The sequence below is a fragment of the Bidens hawaiensis genome, unplaced genomic scaffold (assembly GCF_021521415.1).
Source record: "Bidens hawaiensis isolate Kalapana, Puna unplaced genomic scaffold, B.hawaiensis_p1.1 tig00020749_1, whole genome shotgun sequence".
NCBI classification, from domain to species: Eukaryota; Viridiplantae; Streptophyta; class Magnoliopsida; order Asterales; family Asteraceae; genus Bidens; species Bidens hawaiensis.
In genome coordinates, this window is record NW_027493186.1 from 135,085 (window position 1) to 154,683 (window position 19,599).

General features: G+C 31.6%; 2 protein-coding genes across 2 annotated transcripts; one reads left to right on the forward strand and one right to left on the reverse strand.

Moving 5' to 3' along the window:
• Positions 1–1,419: 1,419 nt before the first annotated feature.
• Positions 1,420–5,782, reverse strand: LOC143561611 (zinc finger CCCH domain-containing protein 13-like). The gene is made up of 10 exons (XM_077049644.1): positions 5,641–5,782; positions 3,372–3,498; positions 3,112–3,253; positions 2,938–2,994; positions 2,653–2,750; positions 2,479–2,550; positions 2,142–2,407; positions 1,963–2,036; positions 1,717–1,863; positions 1,420–1,561 (listed from the first exon to the last, which is right to left on the reverse strand). Exons 1-10 carry the CDS (start codon positions 5,780–5,782, stop codon positions 1,472–1,474), a joined length of 1,215 nt encoding a protein of 404 aa, XP_076905759.1. The 3' UTR covers positions 1,420–1,471.
• Positions 5,783–16,809: 11,027 nt separating this feature from the next.
• LOC143561612 (berberine bridge enzyme-like 22) lies at positions 16,810–18,406 on the forward strand. Its single transcript, XM_077049645.1, has one exon. The coding sequence runs from the start codon at positions 17,210–17,212 to the stop codon at positions 18,290–18,292; it is 1,083 nt and encodes a 360-aa protein (XP_076905760.1). The 5' UTR covers positions 16,810–17,209; the 3' UTR covers positions 18,293–18,406.
• The last annotated feature ends 1,193 nt before the right edge of the window (positions 18,407–19,599 follow it).

Here is a 19,599-nt window from a genome sequence, read left to right on the forward strand (position 1 = left end):
ATCGCTACCGTCGTCGCCTCCTTCATCGCCACCACCGTCGCCTCCGTCATCACCACCACCGTCGCCTACATTTAAATTGATTAACCTACTGTTTTTATATTGTTTTTCGTCTATGTTGAATGCTGACCCTGTATTTTTTTTTTTGTTGCAGTCTTTCCGTCTTGCTTTCACCTTGATACTAATGGGGTTGGTGTTCGAGATGGATTCACTAATGTGGACTTAGTGATTTCGGTTTCTTACATTCGATCTTAATAAAGCAAGTTTCTTCGATATTTCCACATCACTCTACATTTTAAAAAAAAAAGGAAAAAAGGGTGATAAATGGATTATATTAAAAAAAAACAGTAATGTAAATAAAAAGACTAGGGAGACCCCTGGTAAGACCACGCATAGTTGTTAAATTAAATGCATAATGTTATAAGTTTATATTAGTTGAATTTATCAATACTTACATTTTTTAAATGTAGGGTTTTTTAATTGTTTGAATCTTGGTTTTGATATTAATTGTGAATAGCTTGCAACTTTTTTATGTGATTACAGTTTTTTTTTTTTTTTGGTGTTGTTTTTCTCAAATAGTTAAAATTGTTAAGGGGATTAGTTTGGTAAACAGGGTTGTGTAAATGTTTTTTTATAGTTATAAAGCTATTGTTAAGTTAAATACATGATGATATATGTTTATTTTAGTTGAATTTGTTCAAGTTTAAAGCTTTTTAATTTCAAATGTAGGGTTTTTAATTAGTTGAATAAACAAGGTAATCTGATCAATACAACCACAAATGCAGTGTACAAGGAAATTTTTTCTTATTTGTAGACTCATTGCGTAATGTTTTGCTTTGTAATTCCTGTAATTTTAATGAAAGTTGTAATTGTATTAACAATATATGATAATTGTGTTACCAATTGTATTTTGTTTAACGTTTAAATATTGTAATTTTCATTAATTCTCCATGTAATTCACGGGTCTTAAACTAGTTTAACAATGAACAGTGAATTTTCTTTATTCTGTACTCACAACCACTTACAACCATACTCTAAAAAATGGAGAATACACTCACATAAATTTAGAGAATCCATTGGGAATGCTCTTGAAAATCTAAATAGAACGAAGGGGCTTTTGGTTTGGTGGACGGGTTGAGTTCGTTTTGTTGTATAAAGGTTGGGGTTGATGCCCATATTGGTGTAACCAACCAGGTTGGGTTTAGTAGCTTATTGGGCCAATTTGGTTGTCTGCTGTATCTTTTATGATGCCTAACAAAATCTTGCTTTAGTTTGCCGTTCAAAAAAACAAAAATCTAAATATCTAGGTTGCGAAGGGGAGGCAACATTACAGTATCCAAAGCCTAAATATGCATAACCTTGGAAATTAGGAACATGAAAACAAATAAACGTAGTTGTCACAATAACTGCACTACAAAAAAGAGATTAAAAAAAAAAGCTAACAAGCATTCTATATTTCAGAGCTAATAACAAGTCAAACAATATCCACATCCAGCAACTCGTCATCATCAGCACCATCATGGACATCGTTAACTACATCCGGAGTCTCATTTTCCTGCTTGTACTGCAACCAAAGTTAAATTAACTCACTCAGTTTGCGTATCTAACGTGTCAAACAACTCATAAAACTGTTCAAACTCACATCACTAAAATCTTAACAAGGTTGTGCACGAATGTATATATTCCAATTCTCAAGGACGAAATAGTAAAAAGGGTAACCTGTAAGTAAGCATTGGAGGCAATTGGAGGAGGTGGTGGAAGTGGCAAAGGTGTAGAGGTTTCTTGTGCTTCAAGCTTTTCAACAACTTCATCAACCTTGACAACTTCATCAACCGCATTTGCAGCCATTCTAGTTGACCTCATATCCTTGTACTGGTCATTCAAAGTGTTACTTCTATTTAATACACTATAAGAAAATGCTACATAATAAGGAAGAAAGTATGATTATGAAAACAGAAAATGTACCCTGTTTTTTGTTTCAGCAAGGTGTGGGTCCCATCTAGAATGCCTTTCAGATCTCATATTTCCAAAAGCAGGACCTGTTGGCAACCAAAAGGATATTAATAAGAATTGTCAGAATATAATAATAATAATAAGAGCAGCAGCAGCAGCAGTAGCAGTAGTAGTAGTACGATAAAAGATACCGTGTTTTGATCTTTCATCAGGTTCTACAATGTGGGCCCTCATTCTTTTCTTGCTTGGAGAAGCATTATGTTGATCTTTCCGTGGGGTCGTTGAAGTAAACTTCTCATTCTTCCTCGGTGAAGCCTTGTGAATTTGGGGGCTAGGTAAAAGATTTCCCATAGTTTCATCGTCACTTAATATGTTAGTGTTGATGTCATCTTCATTAGCAGAAGCTCTAGTATCTGAACCAAGTAGGTCCCCAAGCCTTTGAAGGCGAGCTTGCGACCTACATGATTTAAGATTTGTCTGAGGGATAAAATGGGAAAATACTAGAAAGATAAACGAACAGATATTTGCCTCTTTAGTTCCTCTTGTATCCTCGTGTGCCGATTATTAGCCTTGACAAACTTCCTAATTTTGGAAGAAATTCTAACAAAATAAAACAAAAGTAATTAAGAACACAAAAAGAGGGAGTAAATGTAAAACTTGAAAGTAAGAAGATTATATATCGGATTGTGATTTGTTGGATGCCTTTTGCATTCTTCTTTCTCAATGGATAATTGCCTCTCAAGCTCTTCAACTTTAGAACTTAGACCATCTGCTTCTTGAACACTTTCTTCCAAATAGACCTATGAAACATTGCATTAATTACCAGATACACAACAATGATTAAGAAAATGCAAGACCTAAAATAACTAATGAAAGTCTCAGGTTTTGTCTGTGTAATTAAGATAACTTCAATGAAATGAGAATTATCTAATTCGTTTGTGAAATAATCTGAATGTACAACAAAAAAACAAACAGAATCACAGGCACCTGTAGTTGCTGCTTCTGATCTTCCAGCAGCTCAATTTCAGACTGCATTTGCTTTAACTGCACCACAGGTTTAGAAGAAAGTGCAAATAAGTAAGCAGTGAGAACGTAACCTTCATAGTCCACCAAAATATATCAGCAAATAATGAATTACAATTAAAAAAAAAGAACTCAAACCTGCTCATCATGATTATCATCAAATTCTTGGGATGGTGGTTTTCTATCTCTGGCTTTCTGTTCAACTCCATCAGATAATCTCGAGCTTCCGGAGTAATCATTTTCACCATCAAAGTGCTGTCTTTTTCTACGACTCCAATCACTATAATACAAGTACAAGATACACAGATCAGTAACATCTTGAATGAAAATCCATCTGAAACAAGGATCACTTATAAAAGAAAGTAAAACTGAGCAAATAACTGATTTCAGAAACGTACTTTCTTTTCCCAAATCTTGGAGATGGGAGTGGATCTCTTGCATCTCTTTCACGAGAGTTTCTCCGAGGAGGGGACCAATGTCTTCCTAGCTTATCTCTTAAATCAGCATCACGGTAGTCCCGCCTCCCTGCAGAATGTGAAAATAGTATTTTCAGTAAGTCGAAAACCAGCATCCCCTTATTTTAAATTAAAAGTAACCATCTGGGCCTTAGTTAGTAGTATTCAATAACAAAGATACACCTTACCATTAGATGGAACCACATCTTAACAAAACAACGAAAAGGTTTAGTGTCTTCTTTCGAGTTCCAAAAGGATCCAGCCCTCATATAATAAGGGGTAATATTGAGAAAACGTTTGAATGTCGTAGAACGTATAGGATTGCAGATACTTCTCTTCTTGTAAAATATGAATTAAGTATGGTGTTATATTCTCCTTGAAGTCAGAGAATAAATATATAAGCCCGTCTCTCATGCTAATAACTATATAAATGGTTCTGAAAACATATTCCATTCGAAAGACTCTGGAAGTATCATGTTCATAAAGGAGTCAAAATGATAAAGAAGCAGAGACTCCATCAGCCCACAAGTGAAAACATAACAGAAACGTGTGAATAATTGAATATATCCATCTGGTGAAGTCTAAGTGCAAATGAAGATGAAACTCCCGAGAATAATACTACAACCAGCAATAAGACAAACCGACCAGTATAATTCCTTCTGATAAAGACATATGTCACATGTGGCCAATCAAATGATGTCGTAATGATTGATAATGAGATACACAACTGTTGATATGATTATGTGTCTGAAAAACTTGTGATGACGTAAGAATATAAAAGCATTGTGGGCACCGTGCGGCAACGTGTTTGACTTAAGTAATACTTAAGACAGGTTCACACTGCAACATAAAGAGCTGAAAGAGTTCTGTAGAAGTCCTAGGGCGTAAGAAGGATAAAACAACTGCTTAGACAACCTCAATGCAGACATGAGCGCACTTGAGTAGGTCAGATAATAAATCCCAATTCCAAATACAGATAGTTAGATCTTTAGATACAAAACTCATTCAGAAAATGTTTATGTTAATGGTTCAAGAAATGATAACAGAGAAGACTTAATCAAACCAACCAAATGAATTCATCGTCTGTATATGATGATTGAGCAATCCATCATATGAAACTTCCATGGCATGGCCACGGTCTTTTTAACTTTTAAGCAACACAAAACAATTATTTTGATATGTCATGAGGGTTATCCATGATGAACCCATGAAACTTAGGCCTATGCAAGTCTTGCCAAGTATTAAGTTCAACACTTCAACAAAACATACTTTAAAAAACTGAGTAATAAAAAATCTGGAAAAGAAAATATGCTGGACATTATATGCACTTAAAGAAGGTCCCTTTTTTCCATGAGATAATGACTAGCAACGAAGGATTACACTATACTCCGCTATTCCTATTTTCTTGCGAAAACAAAAAAAGCGTTGTCTACTATCTACAGAAACTTATGCACTTAAAGGTCCCTTTTTCCATGAGATAACGACTAGCAACAAAAGGATACATTATACTCCAATAACCCTATTTTCTTGCAAATAAAAGTGCTGTGATACTCATCTAATGTCATTATGGGTGCAAAAACAAGACAAAGTAAACAATAGAACATGCAGGTAACAGATAACTCCATGAACATATCTTCATTCTAGATTTCAAATTTCAACAAATCAGAATAATAACACTCGCTTCCTTGTGCTCAGATCTAGTGGTGCAAACGATCCAAGCTACACTAGATCGGATTGATAACATGCTGGAAACGAGCCGAGCTTTTTCAAGTTTGAGCTGAGCCCGAGCCTCTAATAAAGCTTGTTTGGTTATCGAGCCCGAGCTCCAACCTTGTGTGGGAGCTCATTGAGCCTTAACGAGGCTTGTGTATTTTTAAGTTTTACCTATTTTGAACTTGTATGTATTGATTCACACTGCACAGCGGAGCTTAGGCTCATTTAAGGTTTAACATATATTCATAAATAATTTAAAACGTATACAAAAATAATTAGAAATGTATATAAATTAATTAATAAACAAATAATGAGCTTGGCCGAAGCGGACAAAAACGGCTCTCGTAGGCTCGTTTACACCCCTAGAATCATACTAGTAGTAATGAATTAAAGCAAAACCCTAAGACGATGACGAATCTCGTATTCTAAAGAGTAGGCAGAAAATTGCAATTGGTAACCCTAGGTGTAAGAAAGATAATTGGAATGGAGGGAGGCATACCGTTAAAGGAGGAGGAAGAAGAGGTGTTATAGCGACGGAGGTCAGCATCGCCGTGAGCAAAAGAACACGTCTGACGGTGACAACGCCCCTTTCTGTACAGAACGCATATCCGAGTTTTGTACAATAACTTCCCTCCCGCCATTATTACCTCCGATCACTCCGACCCTGCCTAAATTATATCTCTCTCACCCAGCGATTGTTATTTTTTCTAATCAAACTTTATTATTCTATTCGGTGTAGCATTTTATATAATAAACAATTAATATGATTTATATATTCAATCACGAATTAATGAGATTTTTTTATACATTGCTAGTTTCCACTTTAAAGGTGTTATTATTATTATTGAGTTAGTTGGAACTGACGTGTCAAAATCAGTATAAACAGTTAATATATCGAACCGAGGAGGTTTACTCGGGTGTTAGGAGTAGTTTCAAACGTTGTTAGTTGTAAATATTGATGTTGTTTACGATTCAAAAGTTAACTATTAATTCAAAACATAATGTTTTTTACTTTAATCACATCTATTTAAGTTTAATCCCTAACTAAATACTTGATAATTACTTTCATTCATCCGTTAAAAAACTCCATATAAACCTTTAAAAGGTATATATATTTTAAGTGAACCACGTGTATGAAACTTGCTAAGTATAGCACTCCACTCATCAACATGTTAATTAACTAAATTATTCTCCCGTCATACTCTATTTATTTAGCACTAGGTTAGCTACCCGCGTACAACACGGGTTTAAGAAATTAATTTTATAACTCCAAAACGTTTGAAATATTAATAACGAAAAGTCATGATAGATAAATTTGCTTATTAAACAAAACGATACTAACAAACATTACAATTATTAGATAAATAAAATTCTTGTGACTAATACATTGATCATAAATCAACAAATCAGTGATGTTTTCCAACGAAATGAGATTTTCTGGGTATTCTACAAATGCTTGACTTTTAGCACATTTCAGTAAGTGTATGCCTAGTAAGAAAATACTGATTCAAAGTTAGGAAAGTAAGTTTTAAACCCTGCTTGCTTGCGTCTTCATTCCCTGAAAGTTTACCAAGTTATGATTGATGAATATAAAACAAAATAAAAATGATGTTGAAAATTTACCTCCCCATCCATTATAATGTCATCACATTTTGCTATTTATAACACTATAGAATTACAAAGTTGTTAATGAATTAATTTGATATAAAAATTTCATAACGTTTTGCTATTTATAACACTATAGAATTAGCAAGCTGTTAATGAATTAATCGTTTGCTTTGGAAACAGAATAATTATTTTGATTATTAATCAAATTTCCGTAATTTGTATAGTAAAACACGAAATTTGTTGTTGATATAAATAAGTTTGTAACTGAATTGAAGGATTAGACGTAATTTAGGTTGACATCTAAGTTCACACAGAAATTAAATAACACAGTCAACTTGCTAAATTAGATAGAGTCATTGTAAAATCGTAATTTGAATAATTTGAATTTCACACAGCAAAACATGATTCAAATAGTTTGACAAGTTTTGCTATTTGGAAACGTTTTTAGAGGACTGTAATTAGGGAGTAAAATGCGAAAATACTATAATTAATTAATTATAATTTCTATTCATAAATGATATATTCAATCATAGAAAAAGTCATAGAAAACTTATCAGTTAATAAAAATTAGTAGTTATTTCCAAGATTAAAATTATACAATCAAATCAATTGTTTCTCAAGAATTTAAATGAGTCAAAACGGGTTAGGTCAACCTCGAAACACATTTTTGTACCGTATAAGAAGTGATACCAAGTTATTTATAGTAAACGTTACATAAGATATGATTTATTTATTCCAAAATCACTTAATCATCATCTTGACTATTATTTTAAGAAGAAAAAAACATTTTATTAAATTTTCGAAAAATAACATCGAATAGGTATCATATGTCATATGAACACAAAATAATACAAAAATCATATATAAAATTGAAAAAGAACATTTTATTTAAAATTACAAAACAAACATCAAATAATTATGCAAGTGTTTATGCTTAAGTATAACAGAAAATATTTGTAGTGAAAGTGTTTGAGAAGCCTAAAAAAAGATTAGGCAAAAGAAAAGAAGATTTATAGGTCTGCGGACAAAAAAAAAGTTTGTAAATATAATTTCATTTTTGTTACACAGTCAAGATCATGGTGGCGCTATTGTTTTTTCATAACTATTTTTATGACTATAATTTCATACAAAAAAAAATCATAGTACAGATACATATTTGTAAGCACGGTAATTAAAATTGGCTAAACCTGTATAAGATAGATTAAATTATAATATAAATGCAATTAAGATTGATTTACAGTTTCTCGAAGAAACATTACCAAACTCCAGAAAAATGATTTCGGGTTTCCGATATGATATGAGAGAAATCGAAAAAAGCCATTAGTTCTAGTCGCAAGTGATTTTGAAGATGAATTAGAAGTTTCTGATTAGGTTTTCTGGAGATGAAATTTGAAGTATTGCCGCCGGTGATTTTGGAATTTCGGATCGATTTAACAGATCAATGAGAGGAAATATTGGAATGTTAAACATTAGGAAAGAGACAAGAAATAGGGTTTCTGAAAAATCGCCAATGTGTTTGTTCGGGTTATAAGTAGTTGATTGGGTCGGTTATGGATATGAACCGGGTTTGTAAAAGGAATGTGGTGGGAGGCGGGAAATTGAAATGAATGATGGGCTAAAAAGAGGACACGTGGTATAAGCAAACATTTATTTATTAATTAGTATACATTACAAAACAAACATCAAATAGTTATGCAAGTGTTTACGCTTAAGTATAACAGAAAATATTTGTAGTGAAAGTGTTTGAGAAGCCTAAAAAAAGATTAGGCAAAAGAAAAGAAGATTTATAGGTCTGCGGACAAAAAAAAGTTTGTAAATATAATTTCATTTTTGTTACACAGTCAAGATCATGGTGACGCTATGGTTTTTTCATAACTATTTTTATGACTATAATTTCATATAAAAAATCATAGTACAGATACATATTTGTAAGCACGGTAATCAAAATTGGCTAAACCTGTATAAGATAGATTAAATTATAATATAAATGCAATTAAGATTGATTTAAAGTTTCTCGAAGAAACATTACCAAACTTCAGAAAAATGATTTAGGGTTTCCGATATGATATGAGAGAAATCGAAGAAAGCCATTAGTTCTAGTCGCAAGTGATTTTGAAGATGAATTAGAAGTTTCTGATTAGGTTTTCTGGAGATGAAATTCAAAGTACTGTCGCCAGTGATTTTGGAATTTGGGATCGATTTAACAGATCAATGAGAGGAAATATTAGAATGTTAAACATTAGGAAAGAGACAAGAAATAGGGTTTCTGGAAAATCGCCAATGTGTTTGTTCGGGTTATAAGTAGTTAATTGGGTCGGGCATGGATATGAACCGGGTTTATAAAAGGAATGTGATGGGAGGAGGGAAATTGAAATGAATGATTGGCTAAAAAGAGGACACGTGGTATAAGCAAACATTTATTTTTTAATTAGTATAGATTCTTGAACTACTGGAATTCAAATACCTCTCAATTGCACTTTTAGATGTTTCTGGAGGATAAAAATGAGAAGGATAAGAAAGATTTATAGTTAAAAAAATCTTTAAAAATAATTAAAAGAAAATCATAACTCAAACTTTAATACAAAATGAAAAATATAAAAACACAAAAATGTTTTCACCATTTTCCTCTTTCTAAAAAAAAACCCAATGTCGAGTGAGAAAGATCACTGTGTCTTTTTGTTTATCATTGTGTTTGCGTTTATTTTCGTCATTGATTGTGACTTTTTCTTGACATTTTTTTTATTGATATTGTGCTATATTACTCAACATTGTGTCATATTTTGTTCAATATAGTGTTATATTTTGTGATCTATTGTGCCTTTTTTTGTTTATCATTGTGTTGGTTGTTTATTTTCGGCATTGTCTTTTCGTAATTTATTATTAATTTTTTAACAGGAATGACTAGGGAAACATTTTGGTTTTTTAATTTTTTTTTATTGATATATTGAGTTACGATTGTTTTGTTATTATTTTTGAATTTTTAGGGGTTTTTTATGTGGTCATAAATCCTTCTCACACTTCTTATTTTTATCTCAATTTGCATTTTAACTTTACCCTTAGAGCATTCACAACAGGACCCCAAATTTTTGTGAGTGAGTTTTGCAAATTATAGGATGGTGTTTTAAATTGTTGTGAGTAGAGACGAGAAAAAAGTTAGTGATTTTTTGTAAATTTTGGAGCAAATTGATTACCCCAATTTATTTTTTAATATTTGTTGAATTGATTGTTAGTAGTGGAGAGAGAAAACTATAATGATTAATAAAGGTATAACAATATTATTTAATTAAATTTAAAAGAGAAATATAGTGATTTTTTATGTAATTATAGAGATATAGATAGAGAGTTTGTTGAGAATGCTCTTAGCTTAGGTCTCTTAACCAAATAGTTTGAGTCGTTGACCCACCTCGATTAAACTAAATAAGAAAAAAACTTCATTTGGTTATTTCTATTTGTACATTTGTGATATGGTTTTAACTAACCTGCTTCTCAATTTTGAATGACTAAAACATGCTTTATCCCAAAAGTCAAAACCCTCAACTTGGGTCATGTTAGGTCAAAATCATATGTAATTAGGATTAGTGAACTCCGTTAGCTCATAAATGATGCATACGTCGTTCCTAAATTCTACAATTTATCAAGAACCACATTTCACCCAAAAGAAATCCTAGTCTACGGATCTCTTTAAATTTTAATGATCTCCAAGACGTTTAAGTTTCTATATAAGACGTTTCTAACCCATTCGATAAGGATAACAAAGTGTTGAGTTATTCTACAAAGGATAACACAAATGAGAAGGATATGAAGCTATAATTTATTGTCATGTGTCAAATGAGGACCAAAGGAGGAATGACATAAAAGAAAAAACACATATTTTCTTTAGTTATATGCAAGGCACATGTCAATTTTACCATCATTTTAAAACGCTTATAACCTTTTCTTTTGACATTTTCTTAAAAAAAAATTCACCATAACAACAAACGTTTTTTTATCTTTAATATGAATATAACTTTGTTTTATAAACATCAAAAAATATTATGTCATTGTGTCATTTTATTTGGTTTGAAATTTTTGAGGCTGTGAAATTTTTGAGTAGGGTTCAGCATGTCGTACACGGAACCTCTTCAGCTTTTAGGTCCCAAAGCTTCGTTTTTAGCAGGATTGGCTTTGCTGTTCAAAAGGGGGTTGCGGCGCAGCTTGTTGCCCGTTTGCCTGCCACTTTATTGTAATCGTTTTATAGTAAATTATATAAAACTTCGATTGTGAAAAAAAAAATTGTTATTATGTCTTATGTTCATTATTGTGTCTCTCTATTTATCATTGTGTTTTTTTTAAAGTGATGAAATCTGAAAATTGTAATAGTGAAATAATGCCGTTGTGTAATTCTAATATGTAAATATAATGATAAAATAACAACTATATCTAATACATAAAAGTATAAAACACAATAATTAATGCATATCACACATTAACATAAAACACAATAGTGAATACATATTACACAATGTTGAAACGTAAAGCACAATGGTAATTATATAATACACAATGACCTGAACATAATACATAATGAATGTAGCACACAATGACTAAAACAAAATGATGAATAGAAAGACAAAACAACGAACAAAAGATAAAATGATGAACATAAAGACACAATGACGAACAAAAGGCACAATGGCGTGCGCCCTTGGATTAAAAAAGCGTGAGGCGAACAAAAGCGAAGAGGTACTCAGCCGAGACGAAAAGTGCAAAAGTGAACGCCTTTTGAACGTGAGGCGACCTTATTTAAAAAAAATATATTTAATTATGTATAAGCCACATATTACATACAAACCACATTATAATATATATTAAACGTCTAAAATATTAATATATATATATATATATATATATATCCCAAAATTCCAAAAGTAGTATAGAATATTTTTTTGAGTACCATATTACTCGCCCAAAATATCAAAGTAACATAAAAATAAGTTATCGAGTACCAAATTACTTGAAAGTGTTTCCAAAATAACATTATTCAAACTTGTTTCAACTTTCAAAAGTTTATTACCAAGTGTGAAAAGTACAGATATTGCTAATTATAAAGATTAAGTTGAAAATGGGTTAACTGGTCACTTTTTGTACATAAAGCCTTCGTCTCCTCACTTTTTCGCTTCACACAAAAGCGCAAAAAGCGTTCGCTTTTTTAACAGACTTCGCCTTGGGTAGGCAAAAGCGTTGAGGTGCTCGCCTTGGGTCGCTTCTCGCCTCACCTCGCCTTAAGCACCCTTTTTTAAACCAAGCGTGCGCCTTGTTTTAAATTTTTTCTTTAATATGTTTAACGATTGAAAAACATAATGACCATAACCTATAACACAATGTAGAAAACTTTATTAAAAAAACACAATGACAAACTAATAACACAATGTATAAAAACTCACTAATTGTTTGATTTTTTATTTTTTATTTTTATACATTAATATGGTAGATAAAAACCGCTTGTTATTATGGTGATTTTTTAAAAATAAAAATTATCGTATGAAAAAGTTATGAACATTTTAAAATGGTAAGTGAATTAATATGTACATTGCATCTAGATTGAGAAAGTCAACAATATGGATCATTCCATTATCCATATATGTTATTTCCATCATTTTTTATTCCCAAATTAATCACAACCACTCAAATCTATAATCAACTAGTTTGAGGCTCGTGTATTACACGGTTAATTGATTAAAATTTTAAACTTCAACCATTAAGTGAAATACAGTCAACAAAAATGATCATTTACATTAAGATAACAGAAATTACATAAACTAAGATTACACAAATATGTTGCGAATAAGTAAAACCTTCCTTGTATACTACATTTGTGATTGTATTGGTTAGTATACACTGTTTAACAAAAATCAAAATCTTTAGTTCATGTATGCTTGTAACTCTTGATATGGTAACAAATAGGCATGCTAATAACACTTCTGTGTGGCAAATAAGATTCTTCAAGTAGATTCCAACCTTAATAAATGATACTGTATCCATGAAACTAACAAAAAAAAATATCCATGCACATAAAACATCATAACTTTTAATTAATTAATATGATGTCATTTGAGATTATCTACTCATGTTTATCCAAAAAACATAATTATCCCAAAAACCATATTACATGAACTTTGATGATATAATCATCATTAGAATCTTTAGAATTTGAAATTGATGATGATAAATTTGTTGTCATTAATATTCTTTGTATGATAAATTTTTAATTAATTTTATATTTTACAATTAACAATTGTATAATCAAGCAGCATATAAGACCGAAAACTAAAATATAACAAAATGATCTGTTTCATTTCATATGAATGTATTTGCCAGGAAAATAACAAAGACATACTAACCTTAAAGTCATGTTTAAATAACAGTGGGTTAATAGAATATTAGAAGATTAAAGTTGCATAAAGTGAATGTAGTGATTCTAATAGTTGAAAGTATTTGATCAGGAATGTTTAATTTTTGAATACTAATCTTATGTAATTAGTTAATATTATGGAAAGTTGTTGAAATATTTAATTAATCAATATATATGTTTTAACAACTTATAGAAGAAAAAAAAAGAACCAAAGATTTTGGATTTTATGGAAGCATGATAAATGGCTTTTAACCGGAGAGCTAGGCCTTGTGCAAAGGTTGTCAATTCGAATCCTGAGCTCACCTGGGTTTTCGTCCCACCGTGTGTTACGCTAAAGAGTTATATTCTTATGGTGGCACAGCGACTGTTAAGTGGCAGTCGGCGGTATGGTTTCCCGGGGGAACGCCCAAGTCAAACTCTGAAGCCAGCATGGGCCCGGTTAAGACAACATAGTCTGGCCAGAGTGGGCATCGGGGCTCTCTAACTTTGGAGAGTGCGCTAGCTTAAATATAAGAAAATCGTCGTTCTAAAAAAACTATTTTTTTAAATTAATGTGAAAATGGAATATCCCTGAAATGTAATGAGGAGCATGATTAAGTTACAAATAATAAAAAAAATAACAAACATTTCTATTAAATTATATTATATTAAGGCATGAATCTTAATGAATTTTTATAACGTATTTTAATAATAAAGGTTACAATTATACTTTTTTTTTAAAAAAATTGTGTATAGCTTTATTGTTTTGAATATAAAACATAATAAACACTTTAATTATGTACTAACCAACAGGTAACACCAATATAACCCCAATTCGTTGTATTTGTATATTAATAAAATTAATTAAGTTAATATAATACTGAAATTATGTAAATAACTGATAAAAACGATATTATAGGTTTCAATATCCTAAATGATTTTTGGAAAACGCAAATAGTGGAATGTGATTGAAACTTTTTTTTTTGGTTTAATATTTTGAATGCTTTTAATTAAGTAATTTGTCTTATAAGGCATATTAAATATATTTAAATGTATAAAAAAATATAAATAAAGTCATAAAATATGTGTTTATGAAGCATTTTGGTTTGAGTTATCAAAGAAAATACTGAAAGCTAAATATTAATCTTCTTATTGCTAAAACCCTTTATACTACACAAAAAAATCATATAAATAAATGGCAGATAATTCATATAGTAAATCACTATACATATGGATTATAATTATAATATTCAATTTCAGTGATTTAATTCTAAACACCAATATATATATATATATATATATATATATATATATATATATATATATATATATATGAATGTATGCATGCATGCATGCATGTATAATAGGTATTCTCCATGTTTGCAATATTTATAGAAAATGTTTTGAGAAAATTAAGAAATAAACATTTTTCTGAGTTCAAATGCATATGAGAAATTTTTAAATACAAATTTGAAACCAATCTTGTATTAAAAATTATGCAGTGCTGCTCAAATCATATTTTAAAAACAATTTTGTAGTTTACCATACAAATCTAAATTCTTCGACAATGATGCATCTTTATTTTCTTTAATTTGCAATTATTTGTGACTTTAAAATTTTATTCTAACAGACCTGCAACTTCAATTTTGATATTTTCTTATTTTCTTATTTCACCATTAATGCTAATGAATGAATCGGTTATGATTTACATGTAATAAAAATATTGAATTCATATATTGAAATGACTTAAAAAAATAAGTACTGTATATTGAAATGAGTTGAAAAAAATGTGAGGATGGCTATAAGATTGACAAGTGGCAAGAATATGTAGTCTTTTATTAGAGACAGCGATGGGGATGAACAGCGGTGGGAATTTGGGTTTGTTATATGGGTTGGGTGTGGTTATGAAAAGAAATGGATAGAATAATAAAAGGATCCGAAAACTATTATTTGGGCAGGTTGACCTGAAATAAAAACCATTTATTGAATATGTATTAAAAAAAATAAGGAGTGATGAGAGTTTGACAAGTGACACAATGAAATAGTCTTTTATTAGAGTGGTAAGATAGACTAGATTACTTCTCATACTTATTATTTTTTTTGTTTATCTTGTATTTTAACCTAGCTCTGGATTATTAATCATATAGAATCTATAAAATTATTGATTACACTCGAAGAATAGCTGCCAGTAGATCATGTTCACTTGGAGTTTATTGCATGGTGATTCAATACATGTTCGTAACTCCATAGCTATCCAAATTTATTTAATGAGTCAATGATTTATTAAGTTCCTGGTGATACATATATTTTTGTTGGTATATAAAAATTTAAAGAGTTATTCAAGTGCGTTATTGATACTTTTATTTGATATATTTTACCATTTTCTCATTTGACTTATCGTATTTAAAATATCAAGTTATTTCTTTTGTTATTTTTATAACTACTACAAAATAATAAAATGACAAATACAGAAGGGGAAAAAAAGAGAGAGGGAAACTTTGCCGAATAAGAGGGATCCTTTTCTGCTATAAACAATAAAACGAAACAAAAAGTTGTCACGTAACACATAGGAGTATTCAATAATACTCTGTGTCTTTTGATTATATTCAATAATACTCTGTCTTTTGATTTAGAAGAAAATAACTACAAATTGTTGTAGTTTGTTTTATCTTCTTTTAATCTTTAGACATATGTAAACAGTTTAATTTGAACTAATGTTTTGCCATGTATCTTATACTTTTCACCTTTTAAGTGTTTTATTTATTTATTTATTTATTTGCAGCGTATACATTACTTATCTTGCATAAAATTTTATGTTAAATATGTAAGTTAATACATGATCCATATGACGTAGAGAGTAGCACGAAAAATATAAAGTCTTAGGAGAATTTTATATAATATTGAATACCTTTTTTAACAGTGTTTGAAACCACCGCCAATACTTAGATGCAACTTTCAGAGACGGAATGTCAACTATCCATTCTGATAAAACATTACATCAAAATCACTTTTATAGAAAATTTTAAGTATGTAGGCTACAAATCTTTGAAATTGAAAACTAACTTATTAGCAAAATAAAAAACCTACGTAAACACATAATTTGTGCAGCTAATAATTTAAGATGGCACGGTTCGTCTGTGTTGCTCTACCTGTAGCTCCACTTACACCTTTTTTTTAATGTGAGGGTATATTCTAACACATTTTACTCTCTTTAGCTGATAAACTTAAAGCCGGTCGATCATCATAATTCTTGAATGATCTCTATATCAATTAAATCAAGAGTTAAAAATAAAATTTTGAGCTCTATTTCAAGAAAAAATGCAACAAATTCAACACATATGTACCAATATTATCAATCTTAATAGTCTTTACTATCAATTTAATGTTTAAACTGATACTTTGTGTTACACGAATATCTGAAACTCAAATATACCTTTTGCGGGAAACAACTAGCTTATAATTTTAATTTTAATTTTTTTACTATGGTATGTGTAAGTAATTAATGTGAAAGTTGCCAAAAATATTATTCCGGTATTAATAAAACTTATGTAAGAGTAATGGCAAAGTTGTCAGTTTCATTACATTGTAATTATCATCTGGTCCATGATAAATACCAAAATTCAAAGAATTTTTGCCTTCAAATATTCCGACTCCATAACTTTGTTTTATCATCCTATAAGTACCTTTACCATTTTTAAGAAGAAGCAAGTAAGCCATCATGGGTCTAGTAGCCACTCGTGTTTTATGGGTTGTGATCACATCGGTTATATGTACCGATGCAATCAGAAACCATGATGGATTTGTCTCGTGTATGAGTAATACCATCCCATTCGTGAACACTTCACGTTACGTGTTCACACGTGACATGCCAATGTATTCATCCCTTGTGTTGTCTCAACACAACCCATGATGCTCGAATTCTACTAGTTCCAAAAGGCCGGTCGGAATTGTTACACCAAATAACAAAGCCGAGATACAGGCGGCTATTATTTGTAGCCGAGTGCACGGGTTGCAAGTCCGGGTTCGAAGTGGGGGCCACGACTATGAAGGGTTATCATACCTTTGCAAAACATCATTCGTGATCATCGACATGAGAAACCTTCGCTCGATTTGCATCAACATTAAGCAAGAAACCGCATGGGTTGACTCGGGGGCGACACTAGGGGAGCTTTACTATAGTATAGACCAAAAAAGTCAAACCCACGGGTTCCCAGCGGGGATATGCCCAAGTGTCGGTGTAGGCGGGCACTTTAGCGGTGGTGGCTTCGGTACTATGGTGAGGAAATACGGCCTAGCGGCAGATAACGTCATTGATGCTTACTTAGTTGACGCCAAAGGGCGTTTCCTCGATAGGAAATCGATGGGTGAAGATCTCTTTTGGGCCATTAGAGGTGGCGGAGGAGCGAGCTTTGGTGTTATCGTCTCGTGGAAAATCAGGCTTGTTAGGGTCCCGCCAAAAGTCACGGTTTTTAACGTTTACAAGAACATGGATCAACACACCATCGGTATCATCCATCATTGGCAACACACAGCACACAAGATGAAAAACGAGCTCGTTATTAGAGTACTCATTCAATATGTGCATGGTGATTCAAATACTTTGGTTCAAGCGTTATTCAACTCGCTTTTCTTAGGGGAACTTAAAGACCTAATCCCGTTAATGAACGAAACTTTTCCTCAGTTAGGTCTAAAAGCAGAAGACTGTATCGAAATGAGTTGGATAGACTCGGTTGTCTTCTTTGCTAGCTTAAAGGGAACCCGGGAATTGTTACAAAGTAACAAAACCGACCCCTATGTGAGCTACTTCAAGGCAAAATCTGACTTTGTGACAAAACCTATACCACGACAAGCATTTGTACGGATCCAAGAACAATTTCATCAACAGAAACTCGTGTACATGATAATGGATCCGTACGGTGGACGGATGAACGAGATTTCAGAATCGCACATTCCATTCCCGCACCGAAGAGGGAACTTGTACAATGTACAATACCTGGTCAAATGGGAAGTCAATGGGGTTCGAGCAACAAATGAGCATATACATTGGCTCAGGGAGTTGTACAAGTACATGGAGCCGTATGTTTCAAAACACCCGAGAAGGGCATACCTTAATTATAGAGATTTAGATATTGGAATGAACCCGCACACAAACACGAGTTACTTGGAAGCGTAGGAGTGGGGTGAGAAGTACTTCAAGGGTAACTTCAAGAGGTTGACAAAAGTTAAGAGCAAAGTAGATCCAGATAACTTCTTCAGAAATGAACAAAGTATCCCACTCCATTAACACTAATAATAAGTATTTATGGGGTTATTAGCATAGCTTTCAATTCAATGAACCGAGGATCACTATACTAGTTTCATGAATCAAGAATCAATGTCTTTGCTTCAGTTTCTCCTTAAATGAGCAATCCATTAGCATCAATACCAAGTTAGTAACATAAGGAAAAGTAATTAATAGAATAATTTGTATAGAAAATGATGATGGATCAAAACTAAAATGAAAGAAAGAGACACACTTGTCAGTAACATATACGAGTTTAAAGCATATGAGAGACTAGTGAAACACTTGAGGTACGCTCACTAAAAGCTTGAATCGAGTCGGTTTAAATGAGCTCAAGCCTAAGTTGGAATTCATTTAATAAACGAGCTTACGCCCAAGCTTCACATACCAAACTGAGCCTAACCAAGCTGTAATATTATTTTTCAATATATAATTGCATTATAAACATTATTATACACAAAATTGTAAAAAAAAAAAATTAGAAATTGTAATATGTGAAACTGTAACAAATAATATAAATATATAAATATATATAAGTAAATACAATATGTTAAAGAATAAGAGCCGAGCTTGGTCTCGACTCGGCTTGTTTACACCACTGCTCAAATGTAAGACATACTCACCTTCCCATTTAGCCTAATGTGGCAAAATGGTCAGGCTGGATAACAGGCTAGAACAGGCTTAGGCCAAAATGGACCAACTTAGAAAAAGAAAAAAATATCTTGGTTTGGGGCAAGAATGAACAGATTTAAAACTGGTTACTTTGGTATAAAGGTCAGAACGGGCCGCTTAAAAACATGGTTACTTTGGTCATGCTCCTTTTAAGTTACTGATATTTTCAGTATCTCCTACTTTCTGCAAGTTGTTATGAATTTATGATTATTTTTGCATTCTTTTCAGAATATGGCCAGTTGAGATACTTCCCATCTTCTCTAAATAATGTAATTATCCTGAACAAAATGAATCTTGCAAGTCACTCAAAAACCAAGGTGATAGATTCTTTCAAGTTTCAACAACTTATTATAAGAGCAGATGAACAATTTTTAAAACCAGATGAAGCTGCTTATTTCCCATATGATATAGGAATGAATGGCTTACTTTTTAATGAGCAAAATGTGCATACGCTATGCTATTAATTCTGTTTTTTAATTAGGAATAACTAGAAGCACAATATTATTAAAGATTTAAGAGAGCAACAA

Bases quoted from the DNA above. Each gene is read 5' to 3' on its own strand.
- LOC143561611 (XM_077049644.1), bottom strand. From the start codon at position 5,782: ATGGCGGGAGGGAAGTTATTGTACAAAACTCGGATATGCGTTCTGTAC. The intron at 3,499-5,640 runs GTATGCCTCCCT...CACATTCTGCAG, and splicing joins TTCTTCCTCCTCCTTTAACG to GGAGGCGGGACTACCGTGAT. The intron at 3,254-3,371 runs GTACGTTTCTGA...CTTGTATTATAG, and splicing joins CCAAGATTTGGGAAAAGAAA to TGATTGGAGTCGTAGAAAAA.
- LOC143561612 (XM_077049645.1), top strand. From the start codon at position 17,210: ATGAGAAACCTTCGCTCGATTTGCATCAACATTAAGCAAGAAACCGCA.